At 47.1% G+C, this 25230-nt stretch overlaps 2 protein-coding genes across 4 annotated transcripts in view; one reads left to right on the top strand and one right to left on the bottom strand.

Moving 5' to 3' along the window:
• Positions 1-1727: 1727 nt before the first annotated feature.
• Positions 1728-23110, top strand: DENND11 (DENN domain containing 11). The gene is made up of 9 exons (XM_067536197.1): positions 1728-1978; positions 11325-11424; positions 12604-12762; positions 13618-13771; positions 14139-14277; positions 14781-14912; positions 15233-15383; positions 16822-16890; positions 18141-23110. Exons 1-9 carry the CDS (start codon positions 1774-1776, stop codon positions 18334-18336), a joined length of 1305 nt encoding a protein of 434 aa, XP_067392298.1. The 5' UTR covers positions 1728-1773; the 3' UTR covers positions 18337-23110.
• Positions 23111-24526: 1416 nt separating this feature from the next.
• AGK (acylglycerol kinase) overlaps positions 24527-25230 on the bottom strand; it is a 48337-nt gene continuing 47633 nt past the window's right edge. For all 3 annotated transcript variants that reach the window (XM_067536198.1, XM_067536201.1, XM_067536199.1), the window contains one exon: positions 24527-25131. In XM_067536198.1, coding sequence (XP_067392299.1) covers positions 24994-25131 — 138 coding nt within the window. In that variant the 3' untranslated portion in view covers positions 24527-24993. The remainder of the gene's footprint in view (positions 25132-25230) is intronic.

Raw genomic sequence — 25230 nt, 5'->3', positions numbered from 1 at the left:
ATGCCAGCTGCATTTAACAGGGAGGCTGAAACTGACTGTTTAGGTTCCAGCTTGTGAGGATACTAATCTCAGTAGAGACACTGACTTGCATAAACTCCAAGCCACTTGAGAGCCGGCAGTTTCTCCACTCTTGGGGTATAAAACTCATCTTTGAGTTGTGGCCCCAGCTGCATGCTCTAGGAAATGAACAATGTAGATTGAATTCCTCTTAACAAAGTGACTTTAATCTCTGAGGGAAGAGGATGAGAACTCAGTTCTTCTTCCCTGCGGGAACTGATGTACTTCTATGGCCTTGTCTACACTAGCACTTATGCCCGCAAAACTTTTGTCACTCAGGGGTGTGAAAAAAACACACCCCCAAGTGACATAAGTTTTGCCAGCACAAATGCTTGTGTAGCCACATTATGTGGACAGGAGAGAGCTCTCCTGCCGACATAATAAAACCACCGACCTAAACGAGTGGTGGTAGCTATGTCAGTAGTAGAGCGTCCACTCAAGTGCTTATGCCAGCAAAATTTATGTCACTCAATGGTGTTTTTTTAAACAAACAAAAGTTTTGCTGGCATAAGTGCTAGTGTAGACAAGGCCTAAGTTTAAGTAATGGTACCTAATACAATAGGGAAAGGTATACATATACCAACATAAATGTCAATACACAATAATACTATAATAAAAATATTCTAGGCACTAGCACATCAGCATCATACCACAATACAGCATTCACTTCTTAATAGCACCCAGTATGTCTAATCCATCTAGGGCAATGGTTTTCAATTGTTTTTTCATTTGCAAAAAATTTCAAATGGAGGCATGGACCCCTTTGGAAATCTTAGCTATAGTCTATAGACCCTCGGGGTCTGCAGACCGCATGTTGAAAACCACTGTTTTATGGTTATAACCTTTCGCAGGCTCCTTAGACATAGTCTGCGGACCTCCAGAGGTCCATGGACCACAGGTTGAAAACCACTGCTCCAGTCCTGTAAACTGCACCGCACTGATGGAAAGCAGTTTGCAGGGTCAGGACCTAAGCCTGTTTTCCTCTCTGTCCTTTTAACCCCGTCGTGCTGAAGGGCTGAGGAGCTGACGCATCTTCTTGTTCTTTTGTGGGCAGTGTCACTTGCTCTCCTTGTCAAGCTGTGGAGAGTTTGCTTAGCTACCAGGTGAGGACAGGCTGACCAGACAGCATGTGTGAAAAATCCGCACCGGGGTGGTCGGTAACAGGTGCCGGTAGAAGAAAATGCCCTAAATAGACATCTGGTCACCCTAGGCGAGACGGGCCCTCGGTCAATACTTGCCACGTCAGACGATTACCCCAGCCCCACCGATTCCAAGAGCCACAAGCCCTGAAAAGACACCCCGGGCCTAGGTAAGGTTCTAGGTAAGGGATTGGTGGCTGGGAAGCTGCCTCTCCCCGGGCGCGCGCACAGCTGGCTCCCGAGTCCCGGCGGCACGCGGGGTGGGGGGGGGAGGGGAACAGGGCAGTGCCTCGGAACGTTCCTCGCGCCGCTGCCCCGCTGCGACTCCAAACACGCCCCCCCCCCGCGCGCCCCCTTGTCACGTGACTGGCGGTGACACGGCCCGGCCGGCCCAAGCGGGCTCCGAGCGAGGGGCGTTTCCACAGCCCGCCGTCCCCGCCCCTCGAGCGCTCTTAGCCCCGCCCCCTCCCTGCGCTGCCCGGCCCGGCGCGGCGCCCGCCCGGCTCCCGCCTGACTCCGCGCGGCGCAGCAGCAGCAGCCGGTCTCGGGGCGGCGGTAGCGGCGGCGGGCCGGGGCCATGGTGGAGCCGGCAGACGAGGCGCCGCTGCTCTTCTGGGCCGAGGGACCCGGGGTCTCCCTGCCGCGGCCCCCGCCGGAGCGGAGCGGCTGGAGCCTGGTCCCGGGGCCGGAGGGCGGCGCGGGGCCGGCGCGGCCGCCGCTGGAGGGGCCGGAGGCGGACCAGATCGTGGCGGTGTTCGTGGTCACCTTTGATCCCCGCTCCGGTAAGGGTGGCGCGGCGGTGCTGCGCCCCCTTCGTGCGCTGCCCGTGTGTGTGTGTTGTGTGTTTGTGGTGGGGGGAGAAACCGTGACCCTCCCCCCCCCCGGTCCACCACCCCGGGCTCAGCAGCCGGGCATCGCTGTGATGAGCTGGGCAGGCCTCGGCTGGATCCAGCGCTGCCTCCCGTCGCCGCCTCCCTGCCCCGCGCTGGGCCTGCAGCGGATGAGGGCGAAGCCGTGGGAATCCCGCTCCTCCGGCTGGTCACCGCTGTCACGAGTTGGGCAGGCTTCTGCAGGGTCCCGGGACAAGGCTGCCTCCCCGAACTGCCCCCTGCTCCTTCTCCCCGGCCCTCCCCCGAGCGGGGAGGTGCCAGCAGGGGTGAGAGGGACACGAATTCCAGGGCTTTCTCCAGCCACCCTTCTCAGGTGGAGCACGGTCACTGCTGTCATGAGTAGGAGAGGCCTCGGCGGGCCCCTTCTCAAGGGAAACATTGCACCCCGCCCCCCACACACACATCTAGGGCTCCAGCCTGCAGGGGGATGAGAGAGAAGCTGTGAGGGAATCTCTTTCTCCTGCCCCTTCCTCCCTGACATAGCCGCCTGATCACAACTGTGATGAGTTGGGGGGTTTCAGCAGGTTCCCAGACAACACTGCTCTATTGCCACAGTCCTCCTCTTTCTTTAAACCCTCCCTGCCACCCACTGATGTATCTTTACGGGGTGATGGAAAAGACATGGGACGCTCTCCCCAGTTCAGCACTCTTTATTCCTGTGATGATCTGAGGAGGGTCTCTGCAGGCTTGTCTCACAGGAAAATACTATACTGCATGTCCCCAGGTTGGTAGTGAGCCATGGAAGCCTAACTCATCAAATCCTGACTATAAACAGTCATTTGCTGCACATCTCCAGTGTGTTGGTGGCTATATTCATTGCCATCTATCGCTATGGTATCTGACCACTTCCCCAGCATGCATGTTGTTTTCCTGTGGTTTGTATTCTTTTTGCCAACTATAGTGCAGCAGTGTGCTAGTTACTTCCGTTCATGCAACTCTGAGATCTTTGTGTTGCTTTCCCTTCCTCATCCTATGACCTGTGAAGATTAATTAGTACTCAGCTTTTCTATAGCACCTTTCTTCTAGGAATCCCAAAGTGCTTTACGTACCCTAATGAATTCATCCTCTCAGAATTCCTGTGAAATAGGTAGAGTAGTACAAATGAGGAAACTAACTGAAGCACAGAGAGAGGCTCACTTGTCTGATGGCCATGCAGCAAGACGGTGACAAAGCTGGGATAAGAGTTCAAGAGCTTTGTCCCATTCTCAGTAGAGTCATTGCCTTTTTACTGATTCTGGCTGGGCAGGGATGTATGTGTGTAAGTGTATTGGCACATCAGAATAAGTGATTGGGAGAAGAGGGCATATGAGAAAGAGGGGTTAGCATTAGGATTTAATTTTCTGGTAGTGCAGGAGGTGGCTTTCTATAAGGTTACTATCAAAAAGGTGATCTCGGTTTTATCTCAGTGTAGTGGACCTCCATAGTATAGTCAAGGGGGTGGGGTTTGGCGTGCCAAACAAGTGTGATGTTAAATATGATCCTCCCTGGGCAAACCTCAGTTTTTCCTAAAACTCCTTTGCCTTTTTGTGAGTTGGGCACGCAGAGTGAAAAGTGTTTTTTCCAGAAGCTCAACTATTTTCCAGCTGTACATAAGTATTGGGTAATGGCAGGTAACACACCAGGACATCTTGTCTTTGGTGCTGTGGTGGGTTGTACTTAAGTGCTTCCACTTATACAATGTAATTCACAGGGCATTACTGAAAATGCAGTTTAAGGAGAAAGTCAAAGTTGACTTCCATTGTCCAGATGTAACTTTTCAAAGGGGGGGAGGGGAATCATTTTTCATACATCTCTACAACAAACAACTTTAGAAAATTAAGTCCAGTAGCAATAGTGTCTGTGTGGAAGAGGTAAATTACCTCCCCTGATGGGCACGTAGAGCACGGACTTGTGCTGACTGTACCCAACAGAGCTTGGCTCTGCCACATATTTATTGCTTCATACCTGTCTTGAGTTCTGTCTGCACAAGGGACTCCATGTTTCTTGTGTTCGGTGCTCAAGAGATGAATGTTGTTTTCTCATGGGGTGGTGAACTTCTCTCTCAACTGTCTTTCACCACACACTTGGATCTCGCTCAGACCTACACAAACTTGGTATCATTTCACTTCTGTTATTGACCTAAGCTTTAAGCAATGCTGAATCATGAGACTGAGATTACAGAAAATGCTAACCCCTTCATTGCTAGCCCATGGCTGTTTCTGGTGCTGTTCATTATTAACTTCCTGTTGGAATAGATGGAAGGTTAGAGCATACCTGCCATATTCCATGCCGTCCTGCTGTTCTGTCTGCCTCGATCTAGGATCTTATATAGCAGCCATCACTTACGTATATCTGTCCCTTTGGTCAGCAATGACCAGCTTCTTGTGGCTTTGTGTGAAAGGGTCAGGGTGGGTTATGGCAGAAGGGCTGTGTCAAAGAAGTAAGTTTTGCATTTTGCTCAGAATATGCTGATGGTTCATGGGTATCCTGACTTCTTCCGGGAGAAAGTTCTTCCCCAGTAGGCTAGAAAGTTCGATCTCATGTGCATACAACTGTTGCTCTTGAGGTTGGCAGTCTCATAACACCATGGGAATCTGGCTGTCAGGAGAGGTCATGACCATGCAGTGTGTTGTGGGTGTGCTAAGCCTGTGGAGGGCTCTGAAGGTAAAGAACTGACATCTTGAATTTGACCAGGAATTCCATGAGCGAGTGAAGAGTGGAGCACTGGGGGTGAAGTGCTATCAGAGGCCTTCTTTGCACAACAGATAGGTTGCTGTGTCCTGAGCCACCAGGAACTTTTGTAAGATCAGCTGTTTCATACCGAAGTAGAAAGAATTACAGTAATTAAGCCTATAGGTTGTGAATGCTTGGATCACCAAAATCCAAACTCAAAAGGAGAAGCCACAGTTGGTCATTTTGTCAGCTGCAGAGGGAAAAAGGTGGATTTTGTTGTGGCTTGCTTGGCTATCCAGAAACAGGAAGGAGTCCAGATAGATCTCACAGCAACCCTCCTCTTTATCTTCTTCTTCCTATCTGTCCTACAGGCGAGCGCTATCAGGCTAAAGAGAGAGATGCAGTCCCACGTGTTTTGAGGGGCACTTCTGTTGAACTTGTTAACGTTTGGCACCTTGGAATGTTGTGCTCAGTGCTGGCTGCCCCCTTACTGTTTCCTGATGGCACTCTCTAAAAGAAATAAGAGGAGCAGGTCAAATTGTGTCTCTCGCTGCTTACCTGACCATGGTGGACAGCTAACTATCTTGGTAATAAGTTTGAGACTTAGGGCAAGTCTACCCTTAAAAGGCTGCATTGGCACAGCTACACCACTCCAGCGCTTTAATAAAGACGCTCTGAGGGCAAGTCTAGACTACAAAATGAAGTTGACCTATGTTACAGCTACTGCAGTAATTGAACTGATTTTACATGTCCACACTACACTCCTTGTGTCGGCCGTGGGCGGCCACCCCAGGAGTGCTTGCTCCAATTTAACTGCCAGTGTGGGTCATTGTGGGATGGTTTCTGAAAGGCAGCAACAGTCAATGTAAGCAATACAGTGTCTACACTGACATTGCATTGACCCAACTACATCGACCTAAGCGCTACGCCTCCCGGAGAGGTGAAGTTATTGAGTCGGTGTAGTGGATGAATTACATTGGTGAGAGCTACGTTTAGTGTAGACACTTACTGAGTTAGGTCGACGTAAGCTGCCTTATGATCCATCTCCACTGATCCATCGCTTTGAGAATCGGTAGTTATGTCGGGTGGTTGAAGCTCTTCCGCCGACATGGCACAATCTACATGTCAGGTTAGGTCTGTATAAATCCGTCCCTCAGGGGTGTGGATTTTCACACCCTTAGCAATGTAGTTATTCTGATAAAAGCCTGTAGTGTAGACTAGACGTTACGGTTGAATCACTGCTCCTGGTATAGCTGTCAGAGGCAGCTCCCATGCTTGTGTGCAGGGTAATTCACAGATCAGATGCTGGATGATGGAGTGCTAATGGCGTTATCCACTTCAGTGTCTTGCTTTCTTTGGACTCCTGTCCCCTTCCATCTCTTCAAAGCCATAATCACCCAGAAATGTTAAGACAGAGTTGAAAGTGCTTGTGTCACGTCTGTGCTCGAGCTAACCCTTGGGTAGCATTACTGCAGCTAAAAAAAGCTGAAGAACTTCCTAGTGTAGATATTCCCTGTACAAGGATGTATCTGGCTATTAGGAGTGTCTTGAGCCTCCTGGAAGAAATAACAGCTTGCTGGCCACGCTGGATAAATCCCGTGCGTATGAATTTGTTGGCAGGGATGTAGCTGTCACTGGGCTGAGGCAGTGCACATTTCAATATTCCTCAGTTTTATTTATCTTACATAAAGCAAAGAGAAGAAACACAGGGCAGCAAGTCCTGGTCATGGAGATCAAAATGTAAAGGAATAAAATCAGCATAAAACTGATCAGGGATTTAAAAAAGAAAAAGAGAGGACCACGCTCACTTCTTGTGTTAACAACAACACTGTAGCTTACTAAAGCCCTTCAGCTGGCTTTGTATGGCCAGACTACCAATCCTACACCTGCAAGATCAGGCCTTCAAGTGAACCAATAACTGCTTTTAAAAAGCCCAATTCACCACTATTAAGCAGTTTGTTTCATTTTTGTATTTCTTTCATTCTCCAAGTTGAGCTAAGCCTTGTTCAGTTTCACTTTCTGGTTCTCAGGCACAAGCCCAGAGTTGCAATGTTGTGTTGCAGATACTGCTGGGATAGAGCTAAAAGTGTGTTCACTGACACTTAGATCTTCATGTCAGTGTGTGATTTTTCTCCCCCACCCCCATGAACAAAGGGTTACTCTAATAAAGAGGCTAAATGCTGGTGTCACAGTAGCTTCTGGGAGCATCCAAAAATAAGAGGGATGGTGCAGAAAGTTACAAGGGAAACTTTCTCTGGCTTCATTCATTCCAGAAGCTGCTGATGCTGTTTCTAACTTATCCTGGTGCTGGCAAATGGCTTACCACAGATCTTCAAGGAACCTTTGAGCGTCTCTCTTTGAAGCCTCTGATTGTGCTCTAAAGTTCAAGTTGTTTGGATGCTGCTTGGAATGTCCTCCCCAGCCTGGGAGCTGCTTTGTGCATCGTCATGGAATGGGATAGGCTTCCTGCTCTCACCGAGGCTTCTCCCTTCCCCCTCCCTCCTGTATGCAGTCAGCTACCCTCCTGCCTGTGTGAAGTCGCTCCTTTGTTTGCTCTGGCGTCTAGCTTGGCTGATTTTTATCTCTTTGCTTGCTGCACGACTGCCACGTCACACAGGGCAAACTGGTGATGGGGGACTGCTCCAGGAGTACAGGTGTTGGTGGCTAATGTTCTTTTTAATGAAAGATCCTAGAAAACCATGCAACTAAATGAGTTTATTCAGGTGTGAGCGTGATGATCTCCAGTGCTTAAAGCACAGGACAAGGTTCTAGTTCCACTTGCTCTGCCACTGACCTGCTGTGTGGATTAGGGCATATTACTTAACCTCTGTCTGTTTACACATCTGTAAAATGGAGATAATACTTTCCAATACCCACAGTAATATTTGAGGCTTAACTAACTGAAGATACCTCGGCTGAAAGGTGCTGTGGAATGGTAACATATTACTATTAACTGTGCAGATGAAGATAGTAGTTGATTCATTATAAGAAATAGACTTTCAGTTAGGTTTGAAAGAGGAACTTGTGGGGGAACTTAGCCTTAACCGCAACTTGTGGTCAAGGGAGCCCTGATCCACTTCCTTAAACTCTTCATGGAAGGATCATCTTCGGTCTTTTTTAAAAACAGTTATAAATAAAAAGTGGCTACATATAGCTCTAAACACAACCCACAGGGGAAAGGTGTGGACTGGCGTTACCTTAGTGGCTTCCTCCACCAGCCTTGTACACTACTTAAAAGAAACCATTATTGAAGTACCTGTTCCTGTCTTCATATCTGTTTGTACATCTCACACAGTAGAGCCCTGCTTGGGGGTCTCTGGGCATTACCATCATAAAATGGGAAATCCCCTTTGTACTGAAATCAACCAGAGCCTGCAGGAGAGTCCTTTATAATGGAAAAAGCTCTCCCTTATCCCCACTTTCTTGCTTGGTTTTGTAGCGACTTACATTAGCTGTGTGGTGACATTGTTGACAAGACAGTCTAAAACTGGCCTCCCCATCTCTGAACAGAATGAAAGTGTCTGGATAAAGATGATGCAGCAGAAAGGGTCATCTAAAGTTAGACACTTATTTAAATGTGGAGCACCCCACAGCTCCTCCTGACCCAAATGGGTGCTGCTGGGTGCTCAGCTAGTTTTGAAAATCACCTACTTACTTAGGTGTCAAATTTTAGGCGCTTGTTTCTGAAAGTCTTGGCCAAGTGTAAGGCCTTGTCTAAACACACAAGTTGTACTGTTTTAATTATCCTGCTATAAAGTGGTCCATCCACCCCACACATCCCAGTGTGGATGATGTTATACATGTATCGTGTTTGGGAAGGGGAATAAGCTATACTGAGATCAGGTGCCTTCATACTGGTACAACTGTGTCCACGCTAGGGATTGTACTAATATAACTTTTGGTAGAAAAATCCCATCCCTAACCCCGTATTTGTCTTGGTCCAAAATCTATGTGTAGCCCACAAATCTGTTGTGAAAGGGTTTAGGATTGGATTGACTTGTAATATTTTTTGTCTTTCTGTATGGATCATCTTTCATCTCAAAAACTATTCTCTCATATCTCCTCCCCCTCCCCAGATCAGACTTCTCAGATATTCGTTTCTATTTCAGGCATTAAACTCTCTTTCCGGTTGGGGTTGTTTGAGGTAACAGTCAATCGTCAATTTATTCAGTCTTAATCTTTTCTGTATTTGTGCACTTTTGTATTTGCTGGAACAATTATTGTGTTGTAGAATTTGGAGGTTGGGAAATCCATGAAACATTTGAGTCAACTCCTGATATTTTAATTACCTTGAGAAGTGTTCCATGGAAGCTGTATTAGGGTGTTGGCTTTGAGATTCCTGTTTGACCAGTCTTACCAAGGAAGATAATGGGTTTCCAGAGACATGATCCATTACCTAAGCAGAGACATCAAGAAAGATAAGACTGGAGTGGAGTCTCCCCACCCATACTTTGGGTGTGAGGTGAAATACCAGCTCTCCCGTGGCATATGGCAGATGTTTGTAGACCTGATGGTTTGTGGGCTATTGAACCATTAAAATATCATTGGTCTGGGACTAAAGATTGCGTGTACTGAGCCTTAGACTAGTGAACAGAAGGAAATCCTTCTTGTAACAAGTTTTTATATACTAAAAAACACAGCGAGCTGATTTGCTCAGAGACTTGGAATGGTAGAAGCCCTGGCAAAGATTGATTAATGGGCAGAGTGCAGGTGAAGCAGTCAAAGGTGTATGACAAACTTGTTAACCCATTACTTAGGTTTTTCACATGAATATCATGGCCATATATGTGGCGTGCATGTATTTTTACATATCTCTGTTTTTTAAGCAGTAAGGTTCCACAGACATGAGCATGGCTGGTGTTTGTTTACTCTGTGGTGTGTGTACACTCCTCCCTATCAGTTGTGATCATAGGACTTTCACTTCAGCCATAAATCTACATACAAAGTTCTGGCCTGGGCTTTTTAATACCCCTTCATGAGCCTGGCAGGAAGGGGAAGGGGATGCAGTTTCCTTTCTCCTTGGAGATTGGACTTCTAAATGATTTAGACAATGGATGATACCAAGCTGGAAGGGGTTGCAAGTGCTTTGGAGGATAGGATTAAAATTCATAATGATCTGGATAAACTGGAGAAATGGTCTTAAGTAAATAGGGTGAAATTAATGAGGACAAATGCAAAGTACTCCACTTAGGAAGGAACAACTGATTGCACACATACAAAATGGGAAATGACTGCCTAAGAAGGAGTACTGTGGAAAGGGATCTGGGGGTCATAGTGGATCACAAGCTAAATCGGAGTCAACAGTGTAGCACTGTTGCAAAAATAGAGCGGACATCATTCTGGGATGTATTAGCAGGAGTGTTGTAAGCAAGATGAGAGAAGTAATTCTTCTGCTCTGCTCTATGCTGATTAGACCTCAGCTGGAGTATTGTGTCCAGTTCTGGGTGCCACATTTCAGGAGAGATGTGGACGAACTAGAGAAAGTCCAGAGGAGAGCAACAACAATGATGAAAGGTCTGGAAAACATGACCTATGAGGAAAGACTATAAACAAATTGGATTTGTTTAGTCTGGAGAAGAGAAGACTGGGGCAGGAGGGGGGGGACGGGGACATAACAGTTTTCAAGTATATAGGAGGCTAGTACAAGGAGGAGGGTGAAAAATTGTTATCTTCTGAGGACAGGACAAGAAGCAATGGGCTTAAATTGCAGCCAGGGAGGTTTAGGCTGGACATTAGGAAAAATGTCCTGACTGTCAGGGTAGTTAAGCACTGGAACAACTGCCTAGGCAGGTTGTGGACTCTCCATCACTGGAGGTTTTTAAGAACAGGTTAGATAAACACCTGTCAGGAATTGTCTGGTTATTACGTAGTCCTGCCTTGAGTGCAGGGCACTGGACTAGAAGACCTCTCAAGGTCCCTTCCAGTCCTATACTTTTATGATTCTTGCCTCTCTTGAACAGGATTTCTAAAATCCTTTCTGAATCCAAGACTTTATCATGGCAGCATGATGCAGTTACCAAATGCCCGGCTATTTAATCTTATGTCCGTCCCTTTGCTCTGCTTTTGCACTACAATACTGAGGAGTGGGGTCAGATTCTCCGCTTTGGAGCCTGAAGTCTTCTGTCCACAGAACTCTCACAGCACGACATCAGTAGAATTAGCCCCTCCTTCACTGCCCTGCCCAAATATCTGGGTATATATATCTGCTGGAGTCGCTGCCTGACAAGGTTTGGAGGGGCAAGTCTGCAAGATATTAAATAGGTTCTGAAATAACTCTTGAGACCCATGCAATGAACTGGTGTTCAATGCAGCATGTCTCTGTCGTGGGTAGTAGATGGAGTGTGGTAAGGTTGCATCTGTGCTCGGTCTCAGGTACTGGAGAGACCCGTCTCACTGTAATGCCATGTAATCACCATCCTGCATTGCTCCAAAAACTTACCTTTTAAAATACTGTTACCGGTACACTGCTGTTTGGTACCCAAGTGGCTTAAACCTGGCTGCTGCTGACTTGTTGCTGCTTTATTTTCAGTAAAGGGTGGGATGCTTTTCCACACCAATGAAAAATTGTCGCTCCCTTGCCCCACAGGTAATCTGGTGGAATGGTGTTTGCCCCAAGACATTGACTTGGAAGGTGTTGAGTTCAAATCCATGGCAAGTGGGTCGCACAAAATCCAGTCAGATTTCATGTGAGTATATTTGGGCTACGCTGCTCCTTCCTATCCTCCTTAGCCAGACACACACACGTCCTCCTCCCTTAGTCCACAGCATTAACAATGAACACTGCCTGTCAACTAAGGCCCCCCAGATTGACATGCTGTAAAACTAACTGATTTGGAGTGAATTTTTAGGTATTTAGCATCTACTGTATCAAATATCTGCTGTTTATGTAGGTCCTAGTGTAGAATGATTTCTGCTCTGGAGGCCAGCCTGCCAACAAGAGCAGACTGGGTTTCCAGAAGTCAACTGACACTAATGCATGAGGCACAAACAAGAAAACAACCGGAATTGCTAATTTCATGCTCCATTAGGAATATCAGCAGAGGAGGCGTGGTGGGATGGAGCAACCTCTTTGCCAGATGGAAAAGAGCAAAACTGGGGGAAGGGGAGTTTGTTTGTGGTTTGAAGAGAGAACGCAAAAGAGAACAAGTTTAAAAAGACTTGTCTGTCTCCTTTAGATGGTGGGTGGTGATAATGTCCTGACTCCGTTTCACATCCTCTTCCCTCCCTCCTCCTAGTGGGAATTCTGGTTCACCCCTTTCCCATCATACTTCTCCGCTCTCAAAGGCCCCAAGCTGCAGTGAACTTCTCTTGGTCCAAGGAAGACTGACAGTTGCTCTCTGTAGAGTTTGTCGACTCCATCCTCTGCTCGGCCAGAGGATGTGTTTCATCTGCAGTGCTTCCATCCTCCACAAGTCTGGGAGATAGCGTGGGAGCCAAACACACCATCATTAGACAGCTGGTCTGAATCACTTTATGAAGTGTGGTGTGTGAATCTTACTGTTCTTGGGAAACACCACACTATGCTCTCTGGGCCCAGCTTTCTACCCTGGCCTCTCTTCTGAAAATTCCCCTTCATTACTAACACAGGTTCCGCTGCACCAGTGCTAGCAAAGGCCTTTAGTGGTAGCAGAGGCACTGGGGGCTGCCAGCTCTTTGAATGCCATGTAATGTAGACCCATGCTCTCAGTAGATTTAGAAAACCTGATTAAAATGGCAGAGGCCTATGTGCACAGGGGGAGTTGAATGGGAGATTGATATTTTTCATGGTCCTTCCTAGGATCTGCTTGTTATACCTTGCCATTTCTGTGCCTCTCTCTGCACTCCCCCACCTTCTAGTTATTTTTTTGTTGAATATTTGTCCCCAGTTATTTCCGGAAAGGGCTCTGCTTCGGCCTGGCCTGCTTTGCAAACATGCCTGTGGAGAGCGAGTTAGAGCGTGGTGCCCGCATGAAGTCTGTGGGGATTCTCTCCCCTTCATACACCCTGCTCTATAGATATATGCACTTCTTGGAGAACCAGGTCCGGTAAGTTGCTGTGGGATACAGGATTGGCTGTCTGTACACCTGTACTGAAGGGTCTGAATGTTTGTTTGGATAATTGGATGTGAAGGTTTCCCAAGCTACATTGAAAATCATTTTGGGTGTCATTTGAAAAGTAATTTTCCCTGGATGTGCAGTAATAGGTTTTGGCTTTGACCTGAGACTTGGATATGTTGCCAAATTAAGACCTCCTTCCTTGAAAGAGTAATTCCCCATACACCTTTGTGTGTGAGTGCGTTACTGGAACTGAGGATAACGACAGAGGAAAGAAATTAAACTTGAATTAGTAAAACAGGACCACTTCATGGTGTAACACATTTTTTTAAATCTGCTGGAGAATTGCTTGTTTTGAACATGTATTAGAACAAAGTAATTGTTGATTTCCCTCCCGTCCCTTAAAACATCAATTTGCTAAAGGCTTCTTGAAAGATTTTTAGAGGCAACAGGGGGGTTTTGATATTGGCTACATATGTGCTTCTGCTGTGTCTACACAGCGCTGTCCAGTGGGACTGCAGGATCAGATTATGCTAAGGGAATTATGTAAGGGTAAAAGAGGACTTGCAGGAAAACACCATCTTGTTTGAATTTGTTCTAAATGTTAAAAACCAGAACCAAATCTACCATGCATGGAGTAGAAGAGTGCGGACTGACCATCTCAGCCCTGCCCCCGTACCTTGGATGCACTGAAAGATACAGAGGTGCATGATGCTGGTGCTACGGCCTGTGAAATCAGAGGCACCCAAGGTTGAATCACGGACTACAAGACATATGTGTGGCTTGGGACAGGGCCCTTGGAATCTGCACACTGCATATATCTTTCTTACTTTTTGTCTTTTCCAGACACCAGCTGGAGATGCCAGGTCATTATTCCCACCTGGAGGCATTTTATGATGACAAGAAGGGGGTTCTCCCTGCTGGCAAGGGTACCCCCACATCTCAGCCACCTGTCCACTGGCTGCCCTCCATCCACAGATACATGTATCCAGAGATGAAGGTGAGGCAGGTGCCATCAAGCTTGTATGAACATGTAGTGCACTGATTCTCCTTATGGGTTCAGGACTAGCCCACTTGTTTATAGCAAGTCTCTCTGCTGGCCAGGTTAGTGGAGTTTTCTCCATGCATTTCAGCATTCATGGGCTGAGCCCTAAACTGCACAAGGTAGGCTGGGTATCACAGGCAGCAACTATCCCCTGCTGCAGTGAGCTGCTCTTGCTCCTGTACCTCTAGTTTCACCAGTATGGTGGGTGGTGATGGGCTGTGTGTATCTATGCCTTGTTCCCATATTCTGCTTCTGTATTTAGCCTCTCTCTGTGTGCTCCTGTTGCATCTCTCATGAGCCGATCTCTTCCTCTGGCCCGCAGATCACACACCCCGCAGGCTGTATGTCTCAGTTCATTAAGTTCTTCGGAGAGCAGATCCTCATCCTCTGGAAGTTCGCTCTGCTACGCAAACGCATTTTGATATTTTCACCACCACCAGTAGGAGTTGTCTGCTATAGAGGTATGGCGTCAGGTCAAACCTCTGCCTTCCCACCCCTGAAGGGATAGGGACTTACACATGCGCACGTATGCTCCTTCTAGCTGATACAGATAGATGCAGTGCCGTCCTCGCAAGCCCCCTAGTAGGCAAGGTGATGGCAGGGTTTTTGCAAAATAACCCCACTTCTTCAAGGGTTACACATGCTTTTCCCAGGCCTTGTTGGCCTGCAGAGCTATGAACCTGAACTCTTGTCTCCGTGTGGCAGCAGCAGATGCTGTTGCCTGACCTTCAAGCTGGGTGCGGGGGGAGATAGCTAAACATCCCCCAGGAACTTCAATAACGTGGTGCCCAATGGGAGAGGCAGAGTGAAACGTAAGCATTTCCGTGCCGATCAGATGCCGCTATGCTGTGCAATAAACACTGTGTGGAGGAGCATTTAGGAGCAAATGGGGAAGTGAACAACAAGGGGGGGTCATTCTGGACCCTGCTGAGAGCATCACATTATCCCTTTCTCTCACCTACAGTGTATTGCTGTTGCTGCCTAGCCAATGTCTCACTGCCTGGCATTGGGGGGACCGTTCCAGAGTCCAAGCCATTCTTCTATGTGAATGTGGCAGACATAGAAATGCTGGAGACAGAAGTGTCTTATGTGGCCTGTAAGTACAACAGCCTCTTTCCTTCCTTACTGCTTCACCTCAAGCTGCATTTTCTGAGGGATCAACAGGTTCTTTTTAAAACTTAAGCTTAAAAAGATTTCCTGATGGTGAGAGAGACTGTGAGATAAAAGAGAAGAGATCTTAACATGTGTGGGTATGGCCGTGTCCTCCTCCCATCAAACAATGACTCACCAAACGTAATGTGGCTGGGTGTGGCTATGTCTTGTTCTCATCAAACAAGGAAGCAAGAGAGAAGGGCCACCCCGCAAGGAAAGCGGGACACCTGTCTGAAAATCTTCCTCTTCCTCTGGTCCCGGCAGGCACGACGGAAAAGATCTTTGAGGAGAAGCAAGATCTCTATGACGTCTACGTGGATAACCAGAATGTGAAGACGCACCATGAGCACCTGCAGCCACTCCTGAAGATTAACAGTGCCGACAAGGAAAAATATCGGCGGCTCAACGACCAGAGGTAGTTGAGGAGACCTGAGCGTTGGAGTGATGGAACCAGTATCTATGTCTTCACTTTCTTTGAATTATCTTCTCTTCATTTTTCCAGATTTCTTGCTGCTTTGGTTCACCCTTGTGACCCTCTCATTCAGCACGTTCATGGTGGTTGCTTGTACAGTAGAACCGCAAAGATACGAACACCTTGGGAATGGAGGATGTTTGTAACTCTGAACGAAACATTATGGCGCAATATCCTGCAGTCAGTGTCTTCCAGCTGAGGCTGGGAGAGAGCTCTGCAAAGGTGGTACCTGGCAGCACTGCCTGGTTTGCAAAGCAGCTCCCTGCCCTCCTCTTGCCTTTTGGGCTGAACTGAGGGGGTCTGCCCCCCACCTTGGCACTACAAGCCCCAGCCCTCAGCCGCCTCTCCTCATGGCTCGCTCTGCTCTGTGCACTGCTTGCCATGCTCGAGGCAGCATGTGGCAGGAGGTTGGTGCCAGCCCGCTGCCAGTGCCCCTCCCTCCCCTGCTCTTTGCACTCCCAGAGGTGCTGGCAGGACCCAGGAGTGCAGCCATGGGCAAAATTTAGGCCGCATCGGTGCACAGGCTGTGGCCCTTTAAAACTCCTCCAGAGCACAGCGTGCAGGCAAAAGGTCAAACTCTGGCTCCCACTCCAGCTCCAGGATCTGGCTGCAACAGCTCTCAGCAGTTCAGGCTTTCCTGCGTTCAGGCACCTCCGACTGAGCTTGCAAGCTGATCTCTCTGCTCTGCATGCTCCAGTCAGGCTGTCGTGGGCTGGCAGCAGGGGCTTTCAGCAGTGCCTGTGAACCTCAGCGTCTTCACCGCCTACCTGTAAGTGGCTGCCCCTCACATGGCAAGTGGAGTTAGGGACAGGAAACCCAGCTGTGCCAACTTTTAAGATGCAATACAGGCACAGTATAGTATTTGCTTTCTTTTCCTCCCCCTCCACTCCCCATTACTGCCTGATTGCTTACTTCCGGTTTCACAGGGTGTTCAGTTGACCGGTCAGTTCGTAACTCTGGTGTTTGTATCTTTGTGGTTCTACTGTATTATGGTAGGGCCTAGAGACTCCAGCTGAGATCAGGGCACCTTTTGTGCTGGGCACTGTGCAAACATATAGCATGAGTCAGTCCTGATCATTCTAAATAGACAAGGCAGATAAAGGGTGAGAAGGGTAACAGGCATGGAGATCAAGTGACTTGCCCGGGGTCATGCAATGGGTTGGCAGCAGATCTGGGACTGGAACCCAGATTTCCTGAATCTCAGCCAAGTGCCCTGTCCATAGGACTCTGCTGCTGCCTGTGTATTAGAGATGAAGGAACTGGGTTTGGTACCTTTGTCTCACATAAATGGTGATGTCGTCAGACATAATCCTGTTTGCTGCTGCTGTTGCTCTGGGGTTCATTGCTTATACAGACGTTTGATTTGCCTTCCTTCTCCCAGACAGATGTTGATGTACTCTCAGGAGGTGGATGGGGACTGCAGCTCCTGTGAAGAGGACCTCTTTATCTTGTGAGTTGCTCCCTGCACCACTGAACCACCACCAGGTTCTGGGGATTCTTTAAAATGTGGTTTCACACTGAAGAACTGTGCACAAATGGCAGCATAGAGTCCAGTCGTGTCTCCCTGGTTTCATAGTGCACTAGCTTAGCCTGCAAATAAGGAGATGTTTGGGGGGCTGGAGGTGTCCGGAGGGGATGTGGGAATCCTTAAAGCATGGATTGGAAATGGAAGAAATCTCTGTTTCTAAAATACTGATGTCATCAGATCCACTTCAGAATTCCTGGCTATGCTGGGAGAGGCTGAAGACCTTGTTGAGATGCAAACGGTGCTCTGGCTGTGGGGAGCAAACTGTGCCTCTGCTTGTCGGCTGGGGGGTTACGTTTGTGGTGGTTGCGGTGGAGGCTGGAGTGAAGGGTTGGGTAATGCTTGTGTACTTCCTGCAGTCTGAGAGACTGAGGAACTAGAAGTGAGTGGAGAAATACGTGTCAGCTGAAGTGCTAAAGAGGTAAGACCCTGGCCTCTCCTACGGAGCCCTTCACCAGACACTATTAGTGCTCATGTCCTGTGGTGTGAAAGGGATGATACACGTGAGAATAACATGATGAAATTGTATAAAGGAAAATTGAGGGTGAATATTGGGAAGAGCTTCCCAAGAGTGAGATGCTTTGGACTATGAACAGCCTGCTGCCCAGAGCGGAAGCCTCACTGCGCGAGTCATTTAAAACTGGACTATGTTTGGAGAGGATATGGGACCAGATAACAGTACTGTACCTGCAAGGGGATGCAGGAAGTAGCCAGCTGAGCTTCCACCTCCAAGTGCTGTTCCTTGTTTGGTGGGGAAGATTAGTCAGAGCTGGAAAGTGGAGGCTCAGGACCAGGTAATGGAGACAGACATCAATTGGGTTAGCTTGCCAGTTTTGTTCCCTCAGGTCTCACAGTGCATTATGGGGGAAACAGGTTGGATTTCTGCTAATGGTCTCTTGCTCCATACAGCGTGTTAGCTGGCTGGTGCCTAGCTTGAAGAAGCCAGCCTGAAGCATGGCTCTTGAGTAAAAGGCTCAGTATTGACTAATCACAAAGGGAGACCTGTCTGATCCTCTGGGGATAGGACTGTGCAATACCATGGTGGAAGGAAGGGGGGAATGTGTTTAAAGTGGTTCAAATATTCTTTGAGGCTCTGAGGATGGTGTAGAGAATCTGTCTTCCATTTTTCTTCTCAACTCCATCTCCTCTTCCCCATTGGCTCTGTCCTCCTGCAGGTTTTTCATGGAGCAGAACAATCGGATATTTCAGACACTAATGGAGGTGTCAGCCAGCCAGGACAAGACCTTGACAGCTGACCATGCCCGGGGCATGGGCCTGGATCCACAAGGTGACCGAAGCTTCCTAATGGACCTGCTGGAAGTATATGGCATTGATGTCATGCTAGTCATTGATAACCCCTGCTGTACTTAAACTGAGGTCAAGAGAGACAGGGAGCAGAGAGATGGCTTTTTAAAGACTATGGAACAGTGCTTTGGAGCATCACTGAACCCATCACCCAGTCACTGGAAGGATCGCACTTATTTAATGACTTTATACAAAAAAAGTATTTATCGTTTTAAACACAATGTGATTTTATTTTCCTTTCTCCAGGAGTGACAGCTCAAGCTTTGGTTTTTTTTTTTTTTTTTTTCCCCTGATATCCATAGGACCAATGGCATCTTTTCACCAACCCTCACAATTGACATTGGCAACTGTTTATGACTAGTCTAGATTTTTGAGGGCTGGAGATTTCAGGAAAGCACCTTTTCTCATGGGGACCAATGTGAAATCATGCATATTTGAGCCTTCAGGAGTTGACTGTGGAGAATGCCTCCTCCAACTGAGTATTGTACAGTGCTCCCCAATCTTTTAAATATCCTCCACCCACTGCATCTCTCATTGAGGTCAGTTCAATTAATTATGCAGAATTGAATTCGTACACCCCGCTTGCTCACTCATTCAGCCGTTGAGTTGGAATCAAACCAACCTCCCCATCTATAGCAGAAGACTTAAGACTGGATGTGCAACAGGATCACTTTGCGTTATGGGATGGCAGAAAGTATTATGTTCTTACTTCTAGCATTTGAAAGGTGGAATGATCTAGAGTGTATTCTCCCCATTTTATGCCTGGAGCCGGGGAGAATGGTGCCTCCCAATTCATTTATTCGTTGCATGGATCCCTCTTTGGTTAAAATAGCAGGAAAGTGTTGAAGTAGATCCTACCAAGCAGTGACCAGTATCACACAGGCACCCAGCGGTTGCTGTGATTTGCAGTCTCTTCTCAGGGCAGGGCTGAGTGCTGTTGGTAAAGCTATATGGGAAATACTTGGCTCTAATTTGTCATCAGCTCTTTCTTCTTGTGATTGCTAACTTCATCAACCAAAGGGGTGGAATCTGTGTAGTCTGCTACTTAATTCAGCTTCCTGTCTTCTTATTCCAGTGCCATGAGTTTGTATCAGTTTGTGCTTAGCCCTGGCACCAGTTTACCAGCTCTTGTTCTGCTTGAGCAGTCACTGAGTGGATCATCTTTTCAGGCAGCTGTCCACTATCTAGCACTCGGACAGCCCACTGGTTTTTCAATGAGGTGCAGGAAGCTGTAGCCCTCATGCCTAGCTGGCTTTACTATTTGCAATGAGTTGCCTTGCAGCTTGGAGTCCTCTTCTGGTTTAGCTGCCAGAGAGGGGATGTGTGTGTTGGTGGGGAGGGTCTTAGTAACAGATTTTTCTTCCTGCCCCTTAGCTCTGCTTCTCCTCAGCACAGGAATTTCTCACTCCTCAGCCATGGGCCTGGGCCAGTGACAGTTTGCTGGACCATAGTGCCCCTTGTTTGTTCATTTGAAAGGCTGGCTGTGTTCATGCCTTCCTCCCCTTGCATCACTTGAATGTGGGATGCTAACTCCTAGGAGTAACTATTTGCCTTTCAGCACCTGAGGTTCTTACTGGACCTCAGGCAGTACCATTGACTTACCCTGGCTTGTTGACTTCAATAGGTTTACTCACATGCTTGAAGTTAGGCATATGCTTAAGTACCTTGTTTGAACAGGGACCATACTGATCGCGCGGCCCTTTTCCTTGGACTTTTTTCAGCACCTTGGCACTCTTGTAAGCCATGTTCCAGCCTTGTAGCTACTATGGAAGCGTTTCTTGCCAGCAGCAGTATGGACACCCCAGTCCCTCTTTCTTCTGGATTAATTTGTAGCTGGATAGGGTTCAGCCTGCTCACCCTACATTTCCCCCCTTCCTTTTTTTAACCATGTATTTATTTAAATTCTCCCCCCCGTCCAAGAATCTCCTGCCTTGCATCACTGCTTTAGTGTCTGTGCCTTCAGTGGTGAGAGGCAGGCACATTCCATCTCTCCAGGAGTTTCTCTCCAGCAGACATCTCAGCTATGTTTGCTTGAGCCTGAGGGTTCTACCTAACCCAAGGGAGGAAAGAGCCTGTGTTGGGGGAAAGGAGGGAAACAACCTGGCACAGGCAAATCAAGACCTTCCTTGTGCTGTTTTCATTTGTGTAACACATAGCACTTCACAGCCACCACATGCTGGGTAAGCAAAGTGGAGTCTGTTCCCTCTGCTTACTTTCCTATGGAAGAAAAAGATGCTGATACTTTTGTTTATGCTCTGCAGTTGTATTGCGTTAATTCTTGCTACAAGATGAGGGTTTGAAGACTGAGGAACTGGAACAGAACAGGGTGCAATTAAAAGGTCACTGCTAAGCATGGCTTTTTCTCCCCCCACCCCCCTTTTCCAGCAGAATTGCCCACTGCAATCCACATTTGACCCTGCCCTCCAGTGGTTCCCTTCCCCCTCATTTCTAGTGGGGCCTATGCTCTAGCCATCCCCCTCAAAGAAGATTCTTTCTCCAAGGAGGAGGTATGGCAGACCTGCATTACTAGGGCTTCCGTAACCTATTTTAGGAATAAACAAAGGCATTGAAACTTGAACCTCCTTTTTGTTACTTGATGAGGAGTTTTGCTCTACTTTTGAGAGCTCTCTCCTGCTCCCACCGCAATCAGTAGTGCTGTTGATTGGAGCAGGTGTTTAATTCGTATCCTGGGGCGGTTACAGCCCTCTGCAACCTGAATTTATGAGCTGTAGCAAGACGGGGTGGGTTCATACACTACCAGCTCTACAAGATGACATTGCTTGAAGTGGCATAAAAGGCAGAGCAGCAAACGTGATGGCATAAATAAGGTAAAAGAATCCATGTTGCATCCCAGCTGGACAGGGCTGTCTGCTTTCCTCTGTAATCTGGTTTCCCTTAGCCTCTCTTAAAAGGCAGATGCTGCAGGAGGTGAGAAATATCCAGACAAAACGGGCTTCCTTAGGCCCCAGTGGAGGGAAACTGTTGCCTAAATATGGAGCAGTGCTGTGACTCCCCTACTTTGGCTCTCTGAAGTAACTCCTCCTCATGCCTGGCTTCTTGCTAGTAAAAGCAGTGGCCGTTCTGCAACCTTAGGGTTTTTCATAGGGTAGATGTGTACAGCCCCATCGTGTGGTATAGAGGGATTGTTTAAAAACTGCTAAGGAGGCAGTTGCTGGCTTCTGCCTTTGAATACAAAGCACTATTGTACACCATGAGCCTGAATTCCTCCCCTCCCCCTTCAAAAGTCTATGCTTAAGAATTATTGCAACCCTTTGTAGTGCTCTGCAGGTCTTCATATTTTTTTTAAACCCAGTGCAGTAGAAGGTCTTGATAAAGGAGTGTATTGTGGGGTGGGGGCAGAGGAAGATAATGTAGTTAACAGTAAGCTGGTTGGTTGACTCCTTTAATTAAAAGGAGGGAAAGATGTGGTGCAAGATGTTGCACTGTTTTTTTTCGTCAGGGGGAGCTAGTGGCAAAGCCTCTTCTGCTGAAATTGTAAAAGTACTTTGCCTTTAAAGTGGTGCCTTGAGGTTTTTCAGTGTGACTAGGGCTGTTAGCATTTGTAGTTGTATGCCATCTGCTCCCCTCACAACCGAGGGGGTTGCTATTGCCATGTGATGGAGTTGTAATGGCCAACAGGAGTCTAACTTCACCTTAATAGCAGCCCCTACTCAGCTGAGGAGAGAGCAATCCCTTGCCCTAGAAATCTACAGGAGCAGTCTGACCTTTGAAATAGCAGTGGGTTCTTTTGTACATACCTAAGAGTCCCTCCTATGCATGCATGCAGGGGTGGGCTTCACCTTTTCAGTAGGCTGTGAGAGAATGGACAGTGAAAGCTAATTACATTTCCAAAAGTATTACTCAACACTTTTGGCAGGTCATGAAGATTTTAGAGGTGTAAGCCTGGATTATTTATTTATATTACAGTCCCCCCTAAGCATCCCAATTGATCAGGCCTCATTTGGAGTAGTCCTGTATATAATTGTAACAGCCTGGATGAAATTCTGGCTCCACTCTTGTCACTAGTGGCTAGGATTTCACCTTATGTCTGTCCCACAGAGCTTAGTCTGAGATAGAGCCATGCTATTTATTGATGGATGGTATTTAAATAGCTCTAACCCCATACTATGAGCACCTCCCATTCTTTAGTGTATTCTCAACAGCCCTGGGAGGAAGGGAAATGTTATCACCCTATTTTACAGCTGGGAGAGAGAAAGTCATGTCACCATGATCCCCCAGGAAGATGCTGCTGGGCAGGGAATTGAATGCAATTCTCCCACATCCAAAGCTTGCACCCTAAACAGAGGGCCCCTAGTTCTCTCTGCTATCATGTGTTCTAAATAAAACAGGAACCACCTGTGTAGCAAGATTCTGCAGTGGGGTTGTTTTCAGCTAGTTTCCTTATTTTACTAAACCATGTTGCTTTAACCATCCATTTGATGGATGGGTCAGTGCAGCAGGAGAGAGTGCTGCTGTCTCTGAGGAAGGCTGGAGTTCTTTCCTCTACTACCCGCACTAGCACTTGATTTCCAGAGCAGCCACTGAGCTGCAACCGTTACAGTGACACCTGTGTTTCTCAGCGTGAAAAGCAGCACTGGCTTTTAAAGATCTGTGTACAGGGTCCAAAAGGCACATGCACACTAAAACAGCAGGCTTTCATTTGTTTTTGTTTTTAAACTATTAAAGCTCATATTTTAACAGGACTGACTTCCTGTTTTTCTGTCACTAGACTATAATTATTCAGTACTAGTTCATGATGAAAACAGGAATCACAGCATTAGGAAATCTTGATAATTCACTGGATGCTGTACCTCAACTACCCCTGTATAATAGGCGCTGTGGTGCATGAGATGGTGCTGTTAACTCTAGGATGAGTGGAACTAAATCCTGCATTCTCATTTCTTCTGCTGCTGCGATCCCTCCAAGGCAAGACTTAGGGAGGTAGGGTGAATTGGATAAGCAGTACTTCCCCTGCTATGTGCTACTACTTAATGGAGACAGACAAGTCAGCACTTTCCACCACCCTAAAAAAACATACCTTCCTTCCATAGCACCTTCAGGATAGTGAGGAGAAGGGAACTGATAGCAAAACATTAGAACAAAATACCACCCACTCCCTATTAACTTAGCTTGCAATGCAGATCTATCAGGTAATCTAGTCTCTCTATTATCAATCAATGATTTTTCACTCCCAACTGGTGGGTGGCACATTCAAGCGGACAGTGCTCAATCTGGACCCAGCCAGAGGGAAAAATCCATATTTTCGTAGCCCTACAACTGCCCTTCTTTAGCAGGACCTGTTACACTGAAAAGCATGTTCCTATAGAGGTGTTTGAAAGATAAGGCAGCAGCAAACATGTCATTCAGCCAGGGAGGAAGTTCCTCTAAGACCCTGTACCCTGACGACACAAGGGCTGATAACATTCAGCATAGACAAATACAACGTCATGCCTGTTAGAAGGGACAACCTAACATTCATGTTATACATGGCTGGGCACCTAGCACTAACCATCACAACCAGAAACTCCAAGACTGACTTTACTCAAACAGGGCCAGGCCAACAGAATACATATTAATAAGAAGGTTAACAGATAGAAAAATAACATCCTTGTATTAAGCAGTGGCATGACTTCAAGTGCTTGTAAACAGCACAACAAAGCTCAGAGAAGGGCAACAAAAATAATCAGGGGCTGAGTAGAAGTAACACCTTCTCTATAAGGAATGATGGGAGCCACTTAAGAGGAGGGGAACAACAGGCTATGAATGTAAGGAGAGAGAAAAAGGAGCACTGAACTGACCCTTATGTGCTATGCTACCGCAGGAACAAAAGGAGCACTTACTAAAAAGCAACATACCCAAGCAGAATCAAAGGAATAATTTTATACACTGGTAGAATTCTGTGGTGCTGAATATTGTTTGAAGATTCAAAAATAAATATTTGCAATGCAAACCCGACCACTCAAGGAACCAGCAAAGAGTTCGTTTTGCAGAGATGGTCTTCAAATATGAATGAAGCAGATTCTTCTTAAATATGGGAATGGGCTCAAGGCAGGAGGTTCCCTGGTGGAGGGTATTCAGTATTGGAAGTTCTCTAGTTACAATAAAATTAGTTTAAATTCCAACACTTAAGGAGCATAAGCAGAAGTCAAAAGTATTTCCCTCCCCACAATACAGTAAGACTATTATGTAGGTGCATTGTGGGAGTTATTCCTTCCTCTGAAGCATCCATCACTGACAAGGAGAAGAGAGACCAGACTAGCGGAGCCACATATTTATTCTATGTAGCAATTAATGAATTGCATAAGTTGCCCTTCCAGTAATGCCAGCAGCATCTTATTCCTAGTTTTTCCGCAAGTCCCAGAATTCTCAGCTCTGCACACACGTAACTTGCCTCTAAACTCTCAAACCCACAGAAGTGTGTTTTCATTTCACTTTAATAACAGACTTGCAGTAGAATGGTAGCATCTGGCTTACAGCACTCCACCTGTAAATGGAACCCTGATGGCTTCTTTAGGTACCACTAAATTAATCTGTGTTTCACAGTCAAATTTACACTTTTTACCTCTGGGGTACTTGCCAAGTCAGCCACTCCCTAGACCAAGATGTCAATACCTTGTGTGTTTGCCAGCCAAGTAACTAATGATTTGAGGAGCTTAATCAGGTGAATGCTCTCCTGAGTGCCCCTGAAAAATCAGCAAATGTTGGTCCCTCTGACATGAATTCTCACTGCACTGCTGCCTGGAGCATCTGTTCTCTCCTTCTGGGGTCACAGAAGAATTGGAGCTTCCGGGGTAACAGCTTCACTTCCACAGGCATGGCTTCATACTCCTCATTGTCTATGCCAAAGGAACCCTCAGTGCCCTGTGTAGAATCAAGCGTAGGTCAAAATGAATCAGTTGTCACAGTGATGCTATAACAGTGGTACTTGGGCCCACTTATGTCTCCACTTAAGAGCAGAGT

This window comes from Emydura macquarii, unplaced genomic scaffold (assembly GCF_026122565.2).
Source record: "Emydura macquarii macquarii isolate MOO-44397 ecotype Brisbane River unplaced genomic scaffold, CSIRO-AGI_Emac_v2 contig_3530, whole genome shotgun sequence".
Classification (NCBI taxonomy): Eukaryota; Metazoa; Chordata; order Testudines; family Chelidae; genus Emydura; species Emydura macquarii.
This window is presented reverse-complemented; position numbering and strand designations above follow the sequence as displayed.

Coding starts and splice junctions, on each gene's coding strand:
- DENND11 (XM_067536197.1), top strand. CDS start 1,774: ATGGTGGAGCCGGCAGACGAGGCGCCGCTGCTCTTCTGGGCCGAGGGA. Junction 1,979..11,324: donor CACCTTTGATCCCCGCTCCG/GTAAGGGTGGCG, acceptor CTTGCCCCACAG/GTAATCTGGTGGAATGGTGT. Junction 15,384..16,821: donor CGGCGGCTCAACGACCAGAG/GTAGTTGAGGAG, acceptor TCCTTCTCCCAG/ACAGATGTTGATGTACTCTC.